General features: G+C 44.1%; 1 protein-coding gene across 5 annotated transcripts in view; it reads right to left on the bottom strand.

Annotated features, from left to right (window-relative positions):
• Positions 1-20,537, bottom strand: part of LOC121579313 (roundabout homolog 3) — a 291,922-nt gene that overhangs the window by 94,400 nt on the left and 176,985 nt on the right. For all 5 annotated transcript variants that reach the window (XM_041893800.2, XM_041893798.2, XM_041893799.2 and 2 more), the window contains exon 2: positions 13,689-14,015. In XM_041893800.2, coding sequence (XP_041749734.1) covers positions 13,689-14,015 — 327 coding nt within the window. The remainder of the gene's footprint in view (positions 1-13,688; positions 14,016-20,537) is intronic.

The raw sequence follows: 20,537 nt of genomic DNA on the forward strand, positions 1-20,537 counted from the left end.
ACTGGCTCTCATGAGGACCGCCACAGGAATGGAAGACCCAGAGTGCCCTCTGCTGCAGAGGATAAGTTCATTAGAGTTACCAGACTCAGAAATCGCAGCCCAAATACAGTGGGGAAAAAAAGTATTTAGTCAGCCACCAATTGTGCAAGTTCTCCCACTTAAAAAGATGAGAGAGGCCTGTAATTTTCATCATAGGTACACGTCAACTATGACAGACAAAATGAGAAAAAAAATCCAGAAAATCACATTGTAGGATTTTTTATGAATTTATTTGCAAATTATGGTGGAAAATAAGTATTTGGTCAATAACAAAAGTTTCTCAATACTTTGTTATATACCCTTTGTTGGCAATGACACAGGTCAAACGTTTTCTGTAAGTCTTCACAAGGTTTTCACACACTGTTGCTGGTATTTTGGCCCATTCCTCCATGCAGATCTCCTCTAGACCAGTGATGTTTTGGGGCTGTCGCTGGGCAACACGGACTTTCAACTCCCTCCAAAGATTTTCTATGGGGTTGAGATCTGGAGACTGGCTAGGCCACTCCAGGACCTTGAAATGCTTCTTACGAAGCCACTCCTTCGTTGCCCGGGCGGTGTGTTTGGGATCATTGTCATGCTGAAAGACCCAGCCATGTTTCATCTTCAATGCCCTTGCTGATGGAAGGAGGTTTTCACTCAAAATCTCACGATACATGGCCCCATTCATTCTTTCCTTTACACGGATCAGTCGTCCTGGTCCCTTTGCAGAAAAACAGCCCCAAAGCATGATGTTTCCACCCCCATGCTTCACAGTAGGTATGGTGTTCTTTGGATGCAATTCAGCATTCTTTGTCCTCCAAACACGACGAGTTGAGTTTTTACCAAAAAGTTATATTTTGGTTTCATCTGACCATATGACATTCTCCCAATCCTCTTCTGGATCACCCAAATGCACTCTAGCAAACTTCAGACGGGCCTGGACATGTACTGGCTGGCACTGCAGGATTTGAGTCCCTGGCGGCGTAGTGTGTTACTGATAGTAGGCTTTGTTACTTTGGTCCCAGCTCTCTGCAGGTCATTTACTAGGTCCCCCCGTGTGGTTCTCTGATTTTTGCTCACCGTTCTTGTGATCATTTTGACCCCACGGGGTGAGATCTTGCGTGGAGCCCCAGATCGAGGGAGATTATCAGTGGTCTTGTGTGTCTTCCATTTCCTAATAATTGCTCCCAGAGTTGATTTCTTCAAACCAAGCTGCTTACCTATTGCAGATTCAGTCTTCCCAGCCTGGTGCAGGTCTACAATTTTGTTTCTGGTGTCCTTTGACAGCTCTTTGGTCTTGGCCATAGTGGAGTTTGGAGTGTGACTGTTTGAGGTTGTGGACAGGTGTCTTTTTATACTGATAACAAGTTCAAACAGGTGCCATTAATACAGGTAACGAGTGGAGGACAGAGGAGCCTCTTAAAGAAGAAGTTACAGGTCTGTGAGAGCCAGAAATCTTGCTTGTTTGTAGGTGACCAAATACTTATTTTCCACCATAATTTGCAAATAAATTCATTAAAAATCCTACAATGTGATTTTCTGGATTTTTTTTTCTCAATTTGTCTGTCATAGTTGACGTGTACCTATGATGCAAATTACAGGCCTCTCTCATCTTTTTAAGTGGGAGAACTTGCACAATTGGTGGCTGACTAAATACTTTTTTTCCCCACTGTAAATGCTTCACAGAGTTCAAGTAAAACACACATCTTAACATCAACTGTTCAGAGGAGACTGTGTGAATCAGGCCTTCATGGTCAAATTGCTGCAAGGAAACCACTACTAAAGGACACCAATAATAAGAAGAGACTTGCTTGGGCCTAGAAACACGAGCAATGGACATTAGACCGGTGGAAATGTGTCCTTTGTTCTGGAGTCCAAATTTGAGATTTTTAGTTCCAACCGCCGTGTCTTTGTGAGACGCGTTGTGGGTGAACGAATGATCTCCGCATGTGTATTTCTCACCGTGAAGCATGATTGAGGAGGTGTTATGGTGTGGGGGTGCTTTGTTGTTGACACTGTCTGTGATTTATTTAGAATTCAAGGCACACTTAACCAGCATGGCTACCACAGCATTCTGCAGCGATACGCCATCCCATCTGGTTTGGGCTTAGTGGGACTATCATTTGTTTTTCAACAGGACAATGACCCAACACACCTCCAGGCTGTTTAAGGGCTATTTTACCAAGAAGGAGAGTGATGGTAAATTGAGATGGTTTGGGATGAGTCGGACCGCAGAGTGAAGGAAAAGCAGCCAAAAAGTGCTCAGCATATGTGTGAACTCCTTCAAGACTGTTGGAAAAGCATTCCAGGTGAAGCTGGTTGAGAGAATGCCAAGAGTGTGCAAAGCTGTCATCAAGGTAAATGGTGGCTATTTGAATAATCTCAAATATAAAATACATTTTGATTTGTTTAACACTTTTTGGTTACTACATGATTCCATATGTGTTATTTCATAGTTTTGATGTCTTCACTATTGTAGAAAATAGTAAAAATAAAGAAAAACCCTTGAATGAGTAAGTGTTCTAAAACTTTTGACCGATAGTGTATATATATATTTTTAACTGGGCCCTGATGATGAAAGATTTGGTATTTTACAAAATAGGGCTATCTTCTGTATACCCCAATAGTGCCCAGCCTCTACAGTTGAATAAATTAGTCTCACGCTAAGTGACTTTGACAAGTACAATACTTTTCTGCCAAAATGCTGTCATTTTAGCTTTGGAGGACACTTCAGACACACAGACAGACAGACAGACAGACAGACAGACAGACAGACAGAAGTATGTTGCATCAAGAACATGGATGAAAGGTTATTTACTGGCATCACAGCACAAGGCCTGTTATTTACAAACATTACTTGTTATTTAGTGCCTACGTCATGTCTGTGAAGTGTGTGTGTGTGTGTGGGGGGTGGCGTGGAGGAGTATGTGTGAGAGAGAGAGAGAGAGAGAGAGAGAAACCTTGCCGTGTGTGTGCATATTTGTACATGTATAGGTGTGTATATGTGTAGCGTACAGTATATGTGTGTGGGGAAGGCCAGTAGACTCCTTGGTAACAGTGAGTTGGAGGGAGGGAGGGGAGGGTAGTTTATATGGGGGTTGGCTTGGCCTCCACCCTCTCTTGCGTGCATCTCCGCCCCCCAATAGTCATCCCCATGTCTCGGACCTACTGGGCCAGTTTGATTGAAACACAGCCATACAGTATTTCAGGTCAAGAGGGGCCGTATTAAAATACTACTTGGTGTTTGCGGGCGAGCGGGGTATACACCCCTTCGCCACTGGACAAAAGGTCAGACCCAAAACAACTGAATGGCGAAAACAAAGAGAGGAAGCATGTTGAGAGGGAGGAGGGAGGAGGAGGACGAGGGGACTGGGCAGTATTGATGGCAGGGCTGACGGGGGGGGTGGCGGGTCCTGCCCCTTTTAGCCCCCAAGCGTAGTCCTTTTGTATGCAGATTCCCCCAACAATAAATCCTTTACTGATGTGGTCTAATCCCATGCGTGTGGCCAGCTAATAGAAACTGTCTGCCCTGGAAGAGGATTACTATAATCGAGTAATGGTCTGCTTGTCCTATGGAAGGGGAGCATGGGCCACAAGGAACCCCATTGTCCAGATTCTGCCAAATTCCCCCCACTGACCCTCTCTATTATGTCTACTGTACTCCAGCCACCTGGAGAAACCGTTCTACCACAACAGTAGTCCCCCCACTATCATAATGACATGAGAATGGAAGAATGTGTCATTCTGTTCCCAACCCCTCTCTTTAGGGTACTGTAGTTCAGTATGATAATGAAGATCTCTGAATACTAAGCAAAGTCTGATGAATAATAGAAAATTAGGTTTCAAAAGGTGCTTAAGAGTTAGAATCCCAACTGATCTCTTTAAGAGTGTTTTATGGCTTTCTAAAAAAAACTACCAACCAACCAACCATCACAGCCTGGGGATAGATATGGTGTAAAATAAGTATAGGGGGCGAGGGTTCAGCCGGTGTGATGTTTAGTTTGAGAATGCAGCCCGGAGGCACTGTCGTTCGACACAAACAAGGAGTTGATGAGTTGTCGAACATAAAAGCGTCTCAGCCTTTCTCTAAAAGCTGTATGACAATAACATTACCATAAAATGGACATAAACAAAACATAAAAAGCTTCATTGAACAAAGATAGAATTTTGCAGTAGCATTGCCCAAAACCAAAATGGTAGATCTAGTATTTTGGTTGTACCGTATCCTGAAGAGAAATATTCTAAGCTAGAGAATGTTGCGCCTATACTGTAAACTCAATTAAATTAAATTGGTTATCTCGAGATGGAAAGTGTGCAAAAAGACCAACTGCGTCGTGCAAATTCTCTCACAGAATGTGTGTGGGCTCGGAAGCTTTCTTGGTGCCCACCTTACAATGTGGGACAGCTTGCCAAATCCCATACGCCTCTATATCCACCTTCCCTCAGGAGCCAATGCGGGGTTTAAAAAAAACGAGTTCTGAACATAGTCGAAATGACTCATGCACACACAACAGCAGAGAGACATGACTGAAATGCAGAATCTGGATATTGGGTGCACACATCGGTGATAAAAACCAGGCCCATTTTCAATATGTTTATCTGTGCTTATTTCCAGGTCTTGACATTAACTTTTTTAGCCACTTGTTCTTTGGACAAGTAGGACTGATTTTTTACTTGTCCAAAAGCTCAAATCACTATGATTATGCCTTTGGCTGCAGGACAATAAAATAACGTTGATTTGAAAATCAATAGAACATGAGAATAATGCTGGTTTCAATGGCCTATTAAGTGTTTATATGGTCATATTTTGGCTAGGCTAGGCTACTTTGAAACAAGGTGTAGTATCTGAGGTTTTCATATTGTTGGTTAAATGAACTCTACTTTGCTGAAACATCTGGAAAGTGTTACTATAGGGGCCCCCTAAGACAGAGGACATTTGGATATGTGGAGGCCAGGGATTGGTCTATTCAAAACACGCCATCTTATGTTACATAGGGCATAGGATATATATATACCATGTTTGAACAAAGGAAGGGGAGAGTGATCATATTTGAGATTGGGTTTGTTGCTCTCCAGATTCTGCAGAAGTCTGTAAATTGATGCTGAAATCTTTGATATAATAAACCTTTATAATCAAAGTACAGTGTCAGCGGATTTCTTATCAACACATCATCGCAGCATCGTTGTTAGGCCACCACAAAGGTAAGACATGCTTCATAAAATTACATAAAACGTCGAGGTTTGAAATATTTACGTTTATGGTTAAATAGTTTTAAAATACTGACTGCCTCCGCTCAGATTCAAGGTGGGTGATGTGCAGTCCTTCACTCTCCGGTCTTGTGACCATTTGATTGGAACAAACCGTGTTCTAGTAGGCTAAGTCTTTAGACATTAATTATCCTTCATTTGTCAAACATGACTGGCGTTTAGCCTATATTTATGAAATTAAAAGTCTAATTTAAGTTTGGCTACATTTTCTGGCGCCTCCCTCATGTCATCATCGGTTTGGACATGAGGCTGTAGCCAATATGCATATCACCTACACTTTGACACATCGTTTTTTTTATTGATGTACATGGAAAATATATACGTTTTTTATTTACCCCTTTTTCTCCCCAATTTCATGATATCCAATTGGTAGTTACGATCTTGTCTCAACGCTGCAACTCCCCAACAGACTCTGGAGAGAGTCATGCTTCCTCCAAAACATGATATGCCATGCCGCGCTGCTTCTTGACACACTGCTCGCTTAACCTGGAAGCCAGCCGCACCAACGTGGTCGGAGGAAACACCAACATCCAATTCTGATCGGAGTAGGCCCTAATTGTTTGATATTGTGATTTGTGTGATTTTTTAAAAAATTGTCCATTCGGACAGCTTAAATCTATATTCTTCTTGTCTGACTATTTTTTTTTTACTTGTCCCGGACAAGAGGACAAACGTTAATGTCGAGCCCTGATTTCTCTCCATTGTTGGTAAATTTAGACATTTCCTTCCCCAAGACAGACCAACCACCACATTGGGAGATTTAGTGGTTGGGAGATTTAGAATAGATGCTTATGCATACACGGCCAGGCCGGAGACAATGCCAGACACCGCATCGTTCGATCATCTAGCGGCATGCACCAACCAATTACACTGTTGGGTCATTTCACTTTTGTGCCATTGCTGTAATCGAGGGACATGTCATGTTATCACCTTTGTATATTGGATGGAGATGGATAGGAGGCAGATTGAATAGGAGGCAGTTTGTGTGTGTTATGCTAGGAGTCAGCAATCTCCACAGAGAAAACACACACATGCACGCCTCTGTCACTTCTGTATGTCTCATTCTGTCTGGGGCCAGTGAGTTTGACAGGGTACAATTGCATGTGTCCTCACTGCCCACACGGCAGTCAGTCAGTTTGACAATGTCAGCTTTCCTGACTTTGTGCATCGTGTGGTTGTTGTCGGTTGCAGCTGAGACAGACTGGGAGGCTAGTCATCTCTGACACTTCTGTCTCATCTCGGAGATGGTTAAGACTGTGTGTGTCAGCGGACAAGTGTCCAACTGTCTCTGTCCATTCATGACGTATGGGCAGTGTTTGGGCAGCGTGGCGGCTCCCGATGAACAATTGGTCCAGGAACAGATGGTGAAGGTGCAGATTTTACTGACCCTCTGCGAACCGCAGTGCCCATTGCTCGGTCAAATATGCTGAGTGGCGTTTACCCAATGCCCATTACTGTGCCCTGCTCATGAAGACTCCCAAACAACTCCCTCAAGCGTGGCAGAGAAAGGAGAGTGGGGAGTTCAACTGCACCCATTTCCCCTACGTCAACAAACTCCAAAGCAAATGGATCTGAGACTAAATCCATTTAGATCCAGTCGAATGACTTAAGCTCTTCTCTGACCTTTCCAACTCTGACGCGGTGGTCATCTTAAGGTGAATTTCAGCTTAGAGAGTTTAAACGGTCATTTGATTGGTCATTTACCATTTGCGGAGGGTTAAAAGCAAATAAATCCCCTTGAAATGTGGTATTGTTCTCTCATTCTGCAGAGGCCATATTGAACGACCAGAGTTTAATACGTCTGTAAATAAAATGTTCCCAGAGTCAATTAAGCGAAAACGTTACATTGAAACAGCCTCTAGTCTGGCAGGCAGAAGGCTCTTGGGGAAGAGGACGACCCAACAAAATAAACAGAATAATAAAGGAACCTAAAAACAGCAACATATTCCCAGAGCCTGACCCCACAGGAGTCGCCTTGTGGACAAGAATGGGAGTTGATTTATTTTTTAACCGCATCTTATTCCCGAACAACATGCTTTTGAAATATAACCGAACAAATCTGAGGAATTCTGCGATCATAGTACAACAAGGTTACAGGACTCCAATTAGCACTCCTACTATTGCATAACAGTTTGGGAACTAACAGAATCTGACAGACGGTTGAGGTCAGTGGGAGGGTCTGGTGTATTTGACAGTGTGGCGGTATAGCTGGCGGAGCTAGTGATCTGTAACCATGAGAGATAATGGAGCGTGATTAGTCACAACGGTTGGAGCGGGCTTTTATTGTTCTCTGCGCCGGTCTGCATGCTTCTGCCGTAACCCAGGGCACACAATGGCCCTGCAGATGCCCCACCGCTCATTAGCATGGGGCAGGGGTGGATGGAGAGTTTGTGTGTGTGTGTATGTGTATGTGTGCGTACGCAGTGGGGGTTAGGGGGTACTTTTATAAAGCTCTTCCTCACTCCACCTGTTGTCATCTCCTCTTGACCCCCATCGTCCCTCTCTCTACACAACACACACACCACTGGCCCCAGGCTACCAGCACAGGCCTTGGTCTCATTAGCCCCAGTATGGTCTAATTAATTCATGATCCTATGAGGAGGTCAGATTTTGCCGGTGGCCCCGGCTCGATGACCACCAGAGGGAAGGGGGACCAGAGGGGCCAGCCAGAGGGTCCCAGCCTCACCTCGGGCCATCTGACCCCTCCTTTTGTGTTTAGCCCCCCTGGCCCTGTCTTCTGCCCTGTCCTCAGCCTCCACAAGCCTGGCGGCCGGCCCACTGATCTCATTAGTGAAGCCTGGACAAACAGGAGGGCTCAGAGACAGTCCAACTCTGAGACAAACCAACTCTGAGACTGACCAACTCAGAGAGATGACCTCAGAGACAGCCCGAATAAAAGACAGTGGCAAATTGCCTTGGAACCACTGATGGCACTCCAGCAAGAAAATATGTCCCTAATCTCTGCTGGCGACTATGGGCCCGGGCCTATACTTCTGTATTTCTGCTCCTAGCTAGAAGTGAGGTTGGAAAAAGCTCAGTCTGGAGTGTGAAGCAGTTATGGAGAAACGTAGCCCATATTGGCCCTGACCAGGGTTAATAACAAAGAGGGCAAACAGCCTGGAGCTGCCTGAGGAGAGTGTGCCCTGTAGCAGCTTGGACATTTCAAAAGGGAGGGGGGCAACTCAGACACCCTTATCTGCCAAGTCCCCCCCTTCCTCCCCGTTCCTAATCCCCTAAAACCTCCAAATCTATTTTTCTGGAGGATGGCTGGGGGTGTGTGTGCGTGTGTGCTTCAACTGCTTCTCAGACACTGCCGTCCTGGATTAGGACGAGTGATAAAGTTTGCCCTGCTCCTGACACACACACACACACACACATAAAAACAGAGACACACACACAATGAAACACACACACACCAGACAGAGGAGGGAGGACAGTGTCGTCAGATCCTCCCCTCACCTGTTAATTCCCAGAATTCCAACGGCAGCTGCCATCCTGCCCCCACTTGTTCCCCTGGAAACCACAGCTGACCTCCACATGACCTTCAGGCTCTTTTTGGGTCCCCCCTCTCTCCCAAGTTACCCCAGGCGACCCTATTTGAAATGTATCTCAGGGACTGCCCCTGCCCCCTGTCCCCCTCTGGTACACCTCCACACCTCTCCTCCTCACGCATATTCATGAACCATAAAAGCAGCGGTAGAGACAGAGAGAGGGGGTCATAAAACCTTCAGAGCAATGTAAAACACCAAACAATGGACTGGTGACCTGGGGAAAGGCAGTCTGAATTTCAAACAGCTTCTCTTCAGTTGGGTCTATTGTACGCCAATGGCTATTACATTAGCTGGTGTTCTCTCTTATCCAAAAGCGGATAAACTCGGCTCAATTAGCCGTAAAATGTGATATGGTCTTTGATGTGGATGCCATCCACGAAACACACACATACACACTGGCGAACACATTCAACAAAAACACACTAATGTACTGTATATACAATGACACATACAGTGGGGTAAAAAAGTATTTAGTCAGCCACCAATTGTGCAAGTTCTCCCACTTAAAAAGATGAGAGAGGCCTGTAATTGAGTAGGTGTTCTAAAACTTTTGACCAGTAGTGCATATATATCTGGATTTCACCTATCGGCTAGGATTAAATGCCTAGAAATCTAATTAATAGACCAGACAAATCATTGACTTGAATGGGGACTTCCATTCTATTCATTCTATTTCTATGCATTTATTCCTATCTGATAGTCTAAATCCAGATCACTTTTGAAAAACTGGGCCCAGCTGATAATTTTGATAATCACACCATTGTGTCAGACTGTACGTCATTTACAGTGGGGAAAAAAAGTATTTAGTCAGCCACCAATTGTGCAAGTTCTCCCACTTAAAAAGATGAGAGAGGCCTGTAATTTTCATCATAGGTACACGTCAACTATGACAGACAAAATTAGATTTTTTTTTCTCCAGCAAATCACATTGTAGGATTTTTAATGAATTTATTTGCAAATTATGGTGGAAAATAAGTATTTGGTCAATAACAAAAGTTTCTCAATACTTTGTTATATACCCTTTGTTGGCAATGACACAGGTCAAACGTTTTCTGTAAGTCTTCACAAGGTTTTCACACACTGTTGCTGGTATTTTGGCCCATTCCTCCATGCAGATCTCCTCTAGAGCAGTGATGTTTTGGGGCTGTCGCTGGGCAACACAGACTTTCAACTCCCTCCAAAGATTTTCTATGGGGTTGAGATCTGGAGACTGGCTAGGCCACTCCAGGACCTTGAAATGATTCTTACGAAGCCACTCCTTCGTTGCCCGGGCGGTGTGTTTGGGATCATTGTCATGCTGAAAGACCCAGCCACGTTTCATCTTCAATTCCCTTGCTGATGGAAGGAGGTTTTCACTCAAAATCTCATGATACATGGCCCCATTCATTCTTTCCTTTACACGGATCAGTCGTCCTGGTCCCTTTGCAGAAAAACAGCCCCAAAGCATGATGTTTCCACCCCCATGCTTCACAGTAGGTATGGTGTTCTTTGGATGCAACTTAGCATTCTTTGTCCTCCAAACACGACGAGTTGAGTTTTTACCAAAAAGTTCTATTTTGGTTTCATCTGACCATATGACATTCTCCCAATCCTCTTCTGGATCATCCAAATGCACTCTAGCAAACTTCAGATGGGCCTGGACATGTACTGGCTTAAGCAGGGGACACGTCTGGCACTGCAGGATTTGAGTCCCTGGCGGCGTAGTGTGTTACTGATGGTAGGCTTTGTTACTTTGGTCCCAGCTCTCTGCAGGTCATTCACTAGGTCCCCCCGTGTGGTTCTGGGATTTTTGCTCACCGTTCTTGTGATCATTTTGACCCCACGGGGTGAGATCTTGCGTGGAGCCCCAGATCGAGGGAGATTATCAGTGGTCTTGTATGTCTTCCATTTCCTAATAATTGCTCCCACAGTTGATTTCTTCAAACCAAGCTGCTTACCTATTGCAGATTCAGTCTTCCCAGCCTGGTGCATGTCTACAATTTTGTTTCTGGTGTCCTTTGACAGCTCTTTGGTCTTGGCCGTAGTGGAGTTTGGAGTGTGACTGTTTGAGGTTGTGGACAGGTGTCTTTTATACTGATAACAAGTTCAAACAGGTGCCATTAATACAGGTAACGAGTGGAGGACAGAGGAGCCTCTTAAAGAAGAAGTTACAGGTCTGTGAGAGCCAGAAATCTTGCTTGTTTGTAGATGACCAAATACTTATTTTCCACCATAATTTGCAAATAAATTCATTAAAAATCCTACAATGTGATTTTCTGAAGAAAAAAAATCTCAATTTGTCTGTCATAGTTGACGTGTACCTATGATGAAAATTACAGGCCTCTCTCATCTTTTTAAGTGGGAGAACTTGCACAATTGGTGGCTGACTAAATACTTTTTTTCCCCACTGTACACACACACACCCACTCCCAGTATGGACAGTGCCTGTCTGGTCTCTAGACCACCGCTCATCTGTGCTGCTCAGTGCCTCTCCGCTAGTAGCAGATGGAGCAACTAGAGGTTAAACCCCCTGAACCTGTGAGTGAGCCGTCCCACCGAGTAATCTGGCTCGTACCCCCAGCTCACTAACTGGGGAGCAAAGAGCCACCACTGACAGGCTACCGCCATGCCCGCCTCTTACCCGCGCCACACCGATGCCAGGCTGTGCCCCTGGCATGGGTCCTGGCATCCAGGGTCATATTTCGGGCACCACCAGCATCATGCAGGCACGATTGGCACGCGCCCACAGATGGAGATGAGCAGTTCCTCTCTAGGCGACCCCAGCCATGAGCCAGCCCTGGGGCCAATGGTCCGAAAGTCAGATGTGTGCACACACACACACACACACACACATCGGGTTGCAGGCTGAGAGAAAGAGGAAACATAGGATCCTTATCTTCTGGGGAGAGGAAATGGGAGGTATGAGCAGTGACACTGATCCACAATGGGCAGTGTGTGGGGGTGTGTGTTGTAGTAAGGGATGTGTGTGTCGGTGGGGGGGGGGGATGTCCTCTCCCTGAGGGTCGGAGCAGGCGTTCGGTGTGCGATTCTCGGTCGAAAGCCAGCTGCAGGGTGCTTTTGGTCTCGGAGAAACTAGCTTCAGAGACCAGCCGAGACTCTAGGCTCCAGAGACTAGGTCATGATGCCACTGCCTCAGGGCCATAGGATTAGGAGTGACCCAGTGAAGCAAGAGAGAAACCTGTATGGCATTGACGTAGCGAAACCAGACCAGCATCAAATAGAGAAAAGAGAAGTTGAGAGCCATCATTGGCTCATTCAACCACTTCCCATTGCAACTCTTCCTTAGGCCCTACAGTGTAAATGAGAATGTCTTCTCAATCAACTTACCCTAGTAAAAGAAAGGTATGGCTTCTGTAAGACCAGCACCAGTCTTAGAGCTAACATATGCAGCCCCGCCTCAAAAAGACCATCATGGCACATGAGGCTGAAAATACTAGTCAGACAAATCCACTACACATTGCCTTATTCCTCAGCTCCTAAAGTATCCTGTGTTCTGCAGCATACTCCACTTCCCCTAGCACAGACGATTACCTCCTAAGGCTTTGCTGCTGAAAGTACACCTTTCTGAACGGCCATGCCGCTCAAGAACACAACTCCAATCTGCTAGCTCGCAGCCAAACCCATAAAACGTGGCTACTTGAGGCGTCAGGATATGAGAGCAAGACAAGGTAAAAAGGTAATCCTTGGAGTTATGCTCTCTGTTCAGGTGACCGATGTACGCCTTAACTACCCCGCCAAAGAACAAGCATGGGACTAGTTTATTTTAGCGTTTCCGTGGAAGCAGTTGGGGAAATTAGGCTTGAATATTAGGTTATAGGGCTGGAGCCTTCCAACACAGGACGCAGGACCCGAGGTGTTGTAAGAGGGTCTGGAGTTTCACTGACAGCTGTTTCTTATTAGTGCATCGGGAGGTGAGATCCGTGTTATGGGGGGTTTGAGCAGAAAGCAGAAACATTTAGAAATTCCTGAGATGGTTGCAAGTTTTAGGACGCGCAATATTGGCTCCAATATACACTCCACAAAAGGATGGATGAAAACATTTGACTTTCACTGCTACCTTAGTAAAAACCGTTTCTGTGTTTCAGGGCTAATTTGAGGGGGAATAGTCAGTCATGGGGCAAAGACAGCCTTCACAATAATTTAACTAACAGATACGTGTATGTTGCTGTCAATACTGTATACAAACAACAGTCTGTCAGATAAACTACTTACATCATCCTATAACAGAGTGAAAGCGGAGAAAATGGCAGCTCTTAGAAAAGGGATTTTGAGGTATGGGGTAACTGTAGCCTTCCAGATAGGAAAACCAGGCAACAATACATACCAAGAAACCATCCTCAACTCATATCAGGGAAAACTATTCATAAAAACAGCTTGAAAATACTGAAATACTCAAATTACCCGTGTTGTTGTAGAATGGAATTACATAACGAAATAGCGCATTGGCTAATCTAATAGTGAAATCAAATTGGCCCATCCACGTTTCATTACAGCAGAACAAATAGCAGCAGTGTCCTGTTGTGAAAATCTGCTAGGAACCAACTTCCATTGCTTTCCATTCTCACAGGGTTTTCTATAGTGTGTGTGTGATGATTTCGGGGGCTAACACCTGGAAACAGCAACCATTGGCTGTTCTCACTACACTTTCCCTTTCCAGTGGCAGTTGTTCTTGTTATCTTTCGCTTGAGCTGTCACTTATTCGCATTAATAAACCCAGTCCAGGAGGATTGCCTCTCTTCTCTGTCAGTGCTATACAGTGCTATTCTCCAGCCATCTCTGCCATCTTGGCTCAAACACACCTACTCTCTGACCCCAAGAGCCAAAATTGCAGACAAAAGCAAAGGCACTTACTTGCCACCTCCAGCGATGCGTTGCGACTGACGGCCTCGCCTAGGTAGTTGCGTGCCACGCACACATAGACCCCCTCGTCGGGCTTGCTCCGTCGACCGTGGACGATACGCAGGAAGAAGAGGGAGCCACTGGGCAGCAGCATACGGTGGGAGCGCGGGTCTTCTCTGTCTGTCTCCACTCGTTCGCCATCTTTGTACCACTCCACCATGGGGCTGGGACGCCCCTCTGCCTTGCAGTTGAGGGTGGCCGGTTCGCCCTTGGAGACTATCAGGTCAGAGGGGTGCTCCACGATCCGCGGGGGGGCATCCTCCAACCTGGGCCGGGATCCTGGAATAGAGAGAGAGGGGGTAACGGGTTAAAGTGTACTCTGTTGTAAGGCTTGTTGTCAGTAAGTAGGCAAAAGCAGGAGAGAGAGTGAAGAGGGTAAATACTATTTTATGTTGTGAGTATGCACTAACTTTCTGGAGGGGAGAAGGGATCGGGTTGATGCTAATCACAAGGTGGAAAGGGTTAATTTCTCTGTGAGCTCCACTGAGCCCTCTAACATGGCCTCTGTTTACAAAAGAGACACTCCACACCTGGGCTGAAAAAAACAGAATAATAAATTCTCTCTCTGATAACAACTGATAAGAGGGCGGCTTCGTATCCACTGGGCGAATGCCTTTCCCTCCACGGTCGAATCCTCCAGGGTTATAGGATGTGGACTTTTTATTTAAAAAAATTTGTATATAATTATTATTATATATTAATTTTTTTAGGGGGTAGATCAGCTTTAAAATTGTAACTTCCATCAATGTAATTGTCTGCATCACTTCCAATCCCCCATATGTTTTTTTTCTCGCATATATTTACAGTTGAAGTCGGAAGTTTACATACACCTTGGCCAAATACATTTAAACTCAGTTTTTCACAATTCCTGACATTTAATCCTAGTAAAAATTCCCTGACTTAGGTCAGTTAGGATCACCACTTTATTTTAAAAGAATGTGAAACGTCAGAATAATAGCAGAGAGAATGATTTATTTCAGCTTTTATTTCTTTCATCACATTCCCAGTGGGTCAGAAGTTTACATACACTCAATTTGTATTTGGTAGCATTGCCTTTAAATTGTTTAACTTGGGTTAAACGTTTTGGGTAGCCTTCCACAAGCTTCCCACAATAAGTTGGGTGAATTTTGGCCCATTCCTCCTGACAGAGCTGGTGTAACTGAGTCAGGTTTGTAGGCCTCCTTGCTCGCACACACTTTTTCAGTTCTGCCCACACATTTTCTATAGGATTGCGGTCAGGGCTTTGTGATGGCCACTCCAATACCTTGACTTTGTTTTTCCTTAAGCCATTTTGCCACAACTTTGGAAGTATTCTTGTGGTCATTGTCCATTTGGAAGACTAGTTTTGGCAAGTCGGTTAGGACATCTACTTTGTGCATGACACAAGTAATTCACTGTATCACAATTCCAGTGGGTCAGAAGTTTACATACACTAAGTTGACTGTGCCTTTAAACAGCTTGGAAAAATCCAGAAAATGATGTCATGGCTTTAGAAGATTCTGATAGGCTAATTGACATCATTTGAGTCAATTGGAGGTGTACCTGTGGATGTATTTCAAGGCCTACCTTCAAACTCATTGCCTCTTTGCTTGACATCATGGGAAAATCAAAAGAAATCAGCCAAGACCTCAGAAAAAAAATGGTAGACCTCCACAAGTCTGGTTCATCCTTGGGAGCAATTTCCAAACGCCTGAAGGTACCGTGTTCATCTGTACAAACAATAGTACGCAAGTATAAACACCATGGGACCACGCAGCTGTCATACTGCTCAGGAAGGAGACGCGTTCTGTTTCCTAGAGATGAACGTACTTTGGTGCGAAAAGTGCAAATAAATCCCAGAACAACAGCAAAGGACCTTGTGAGGATGCTGGAGGAAACAGGTACAAAAGTATCTATATCCACAGTAAAACGAGTCCTATATCGACATAACCTGAATGGCCGCTCAGCAAGGAAGAAGCCACTGCTCCAAAACCACCATAAAAAAGCCAGACTACGGTTTGCAACTGCACATGGGGACAAAGATCATACTTTTTGGAGAAATGTCCTCTGGTCTGATGAAACAAAAATAGAACTGTTTGGCCATAATGACCATCATTATGTTTGGAGGAAAAAGGGGGTCTTGCAAGCCAAAGAACACCATCCCAACCGTGAAGCATGGGGGTGGCAGCATCATGCTGTGGGGGTGCTTTGCTACAGGAGGGACTGGTGCACTTCACAAAATAGATGGCATTATGAGGAAGGAAAATTATGTGGATATATTGAAGCAACATCTCAAGACATCAGTCAGGAAGTTAAAGCTTGGTTGCAAATGGGTCTTCCAAATGGACAATGACCCCAATTATACTTCCAAAGTTGTGGCAAAATGGGTTAAGGACAACAAAGTCAAGGTATTGGAGTGGCCATCACAAAGCCCTGACCTCAATCCTATAGAAAATGTGTGGGCAGAACTGAAAAAGTGTGTGTGAGCAAGGAGGCCTAAAAACCTGACTCAGTTACACCAGCTCTGTCAGGAGGAATGGGCCAAAATTCACCCAACTAATTGTGGGAAGCTTGTGGAAGGCTACCAAAATGTTTGACCCAAGTTAAACAATTTAAAGGCAATGCTAGCCAATTACTAATTGAGTGTATGTAAACTTCTGACCCACTGGGAATGTGATGAAATAAATAAAAGCTGAAATAAATCATTCTCTCTACTATTATTCTGACATTTCACATTCTTAAAATAAAGTGGTGATCCTAACTGACCTAAAACAGGGAATATTCACTAGGATTAAATGTCAGGAATTGTGAAAAACTGAGTTTAAATGTATTTGGCTAAGGTGTATGTAAAGTTCCGACTTCAACTGTGTATATATATATATACATATACACACACATACATACATATACACATACATACACACACACACACACACACACACACACACACACACACACACACACACACACACACACACACACACACACACACACACACACACACACACACACACACACACACACACACACACACACACACACACACACACACACATACATACATACATACATACATACATACATACATACATACATACATACATACATACATACATACATACATACATACATACATACATACATACATACATACATACATACATACATACATACATACATACATACATACATACATACATACATACATACATACATAAATACACACACATTTACATACATATACACACACATATAAATACATATACATACATATCCTTTAAAAATATATATATTCCCCTTTATTACTTTCCAACCCTACCACCCCTTCCCTCATTGGAGTAAACTAGTGAACAACAATGCTTAGGCCTCTCCTTCCAGCTTATACATATTATATACATTTTATGGACACAGTCAATTTTACAATAATTATATTTTGTTTGTTTTTACTCCTGAACTTCCTCTACCCTCAACCTCTCCGATCATTTTCATGATGTCCATCCGGTTTGCTTCTATATGCCATATCTTTCTAACTGTGCTCTTTCACAAAAGCTCTCAACCTATAACCTATATACCTATTATGGACACAGTATGCTTTACATTAGTTATCTTGTTGTTATTAGTTGTTGTTAGTTGTTATTAGTCCCATCCTTCAACTCCATTCAACACCTCCCATCTATCTCTTAATACCATCCATATTGGATTTCTATTTGCCATATATATCTTTCAACTGTACTGTGATGTTTCACAAAAGTTCTGAACCCTTCTATTCTCATTGTTTCTACAGATTGTAAATTGAAAATAAACATTTTTGCTAAAAGTATAATTATATTATTGATCGATTGACTATGACTTTTCAGATCACCCAGTAGTGCTATCTGCAGGTTTAGCTCCAGGTAAATATTGCAACCCTTCAGCCAGGGTTATAGGATTAACAAGTCAAAGGTAGATGGCTTTTAGTTGATGGAGGAGATACAAGACAATTGTATTGAGTGATGGACACTCACTCAAACCAATTACTTTCTTATTACATTTACATTTTAGTCATTTAGCAGACGCTCTTATCCAGAGCGACTTACAGTTAGTGAATACATATATATTTTTTATACTGGCCCCCCGTGGGAAACGAACACACAACCCTGGCGTTGCAAACGCCATGCTCTATCAACTGAGCTACATCCCTGCCGGCCATTCCCTCCCCTACCCTGGACGACGCTGGGCCAATTGTGCGCCGCCCATGAGTCTCCCGGTCGCGGCCGGCTGCGACGGAGCCTGGATTCGAACCAGGATCTCTAGTGGCACAGTTAGCACTGTGATGCAGTGCCTTAGACCACTGCGCCACTCAGGAGTACAGTATAGAAGGAATGTGTGGAATCTTGATGTAAAGCAAATGGTGGTAGATTGACTTTTACAGGAATTTCAAATCATATGTTAAACAACACATTTTCATGTGATAGCTTGAACTTAGTCAGTGGCAAATGTCTTAGAGTATCATGGGCCGTTATCATACAGAATGACAGGCCTTTCAAAGCAAATCCTTGAACTGGCTGCTAAATCTTAACCTGAATACTGCCTCTCTAAGAGCACAAATAACCTGCATTCCAGCAGAGCTTGGTCTACTCATGCCTATAACAAAGTATAACGCAGATCTGACGGTCTACTAAACAAGAAAACACTCTCCATTTGTTTGTGGAGAGTGGTTGTCTTCCCTCTGGGGCAGACTCTGCAGAAGAACAGTATAGGACTAACTGACACTCAAGCTAATAGCTTTTAGGGTGTAGAAAAGCTGAACAGACCTACGTTGAGGGGGTTGGTGGGAGGTTGTGGGGAAACCCAGCAGGACAGGGGCTTTAAGAGCTCCTTCATAAATATTACAGGCCGGGCCGGTCGGAGCAGTCTATGTGGAAATGTTATGCAAAGGTTTTTAAAGGAGAAGAGGCCATTGCCTGAGATTGAGCTAAATGTAATGTGTGGGTTTCCAAGCAGAAGGATGCATAATATGAAATAAGCAAAATATTAGGCAACTGTTTAGATACTGGTAAAGGCCAAGTGATGGAGTTCAATGTTATTATAACGGTCGGTGCTGTTTAAGATTAGGAAGGACGATCTGTTTTTATGTGCATGGCCTTATTTCTATTAAAGCATATTGGATGACTGTCATTCATATTCCATTCACCCAGCTCAATGTAATATCGATAGGTTTAGGCTACTACATTATACACAAATATGCCCTATACCCATCATGAGGTTGCTACAACCTAGCCTACAAATTAAAGTTTATAACGTAGCTGAACAGGTAGAGAGACAAATATTGGAGTAATCAAGGTGACAGACAGTGACACATTCAATACCGCCTTGCACACTCTTGCCTGCATCTAGCTGATCTAGGGTGTAATCATTAGTCCAAACATTTGCAAAACAAAACGATAGTTTCTATTGGACAAATTCAGTTAGGTCCATCCCTGTTTCATTCGCATCCGTTTAAGAAACATTTTGCAACAGAATCGGCGGAATGAACACACCCCTGATCACCCGCACACACAGTTCACTTTCATAGCAGCCATATACAAACAGCATCATCACTTTGCTCGTTGTATAATTCCTTCTTGCATCGAAGCACTCTCCCCCTCTCGCCTTTTCCCTTCGCTTGTGGACAACACAACAACTGTCTGTGACCAGGTGAAGAAACCTCTCCTGTTTCTGTAGCATGAGGCAGCTTGACATAGAAGTACACACCCTGGACAGGACACTAGTCTATCGCAGGGCCTTACCCCCAAACTAGCTCCTTAATGTTGATTGCCAAGCAGACACACATCAGGTCCCATTTTTACAGGCTTTGGTATGACTCAGCCAGGGATTGAACTCACAATCTTCCAATCTCAGGGGGAACACTCTAACCACAAGGCCACTGAGTTGGTAACCCAAACCTTACCATAACCACCAACCGCTACACACAGCCTACATCGTTGTCACCGTCATAGTCAACATAGCTACACTATATATACACAAAAGTATGTGGACACCCCTTCAGATTAGTGGATTCGGCTATTTCAGCCACACCAGTCGCTAACAGGTGTATAAAATTGAGCACACAGCCATGCAATCTCCATAGACAAACATTGGCAGTAGAATGGCCTTACTGAAAAGCTCATTGACTTTCAATGTGGCACTGTCATAGGATGCCACCTTTCCAACAAGTCAGTTCGTCAAATTTCTGCCCTGCTAGAGCTGCCCCGGTCAACTGTAAGTGCTGTTATTGTGAAGTGGAAATGTCTAGGAGTAACAACGGCTCAGCCGCGAAGTTGTAGACCTCACAAGCTCACAGGACCGCAGAGTGCTGAAGTGCGTAAAAATAATCTGTCCTCGGTTGCAACACTCACTACCGACTTCCAAACTGCCTCTGGAAGCAACGTCAGCAAAATAACTGTTAGTCTGGAGCTTCATGAAATGGGTTTCCATGGCCAAGCAGCCGCACGCACACAAGCCTAAGATCACCATGCGTAATGCTAATCGCCCAACATCAGTGCCTGACCTCACTAATGCTCTTGTGGCTGAATGGAAGCAAGTCCCCACAGCAATGTTCCAACACCTAGTGGAAAGCCTTCCCAGAAGAGTGGAGGCTGTTATAGCAGCAAAGGGGGGACCAACTCCATTTTAATACCCATGATTTTGGAATGAGATGTTCGGTGAGCAGGTGTCCACATACTTTTGGTCATGCAGTGTACTAGAACTAACGTGTTAGTAAACCTGCTACAATCACGCAGTACAGTCTACAGCAAGCAGTTTAGCAGTTACACCGGCGGGCACCGGTGGCAATAAATTAAT

This window comes from Coregonus clupeaformis, chromosome 13 (genome assembly GCF_020615455.1).
Source record: "Coregonus clupeaformis isolate EN_2021a chromosome 13, ASM2061545v1, whole genome shotgun sequence".
NCBI lineage: Eukaryota > Metazoa > Chordata > Actinopteri > Salmoniformes > Salmonidae > Coregonus > Coregonus clupeaformis.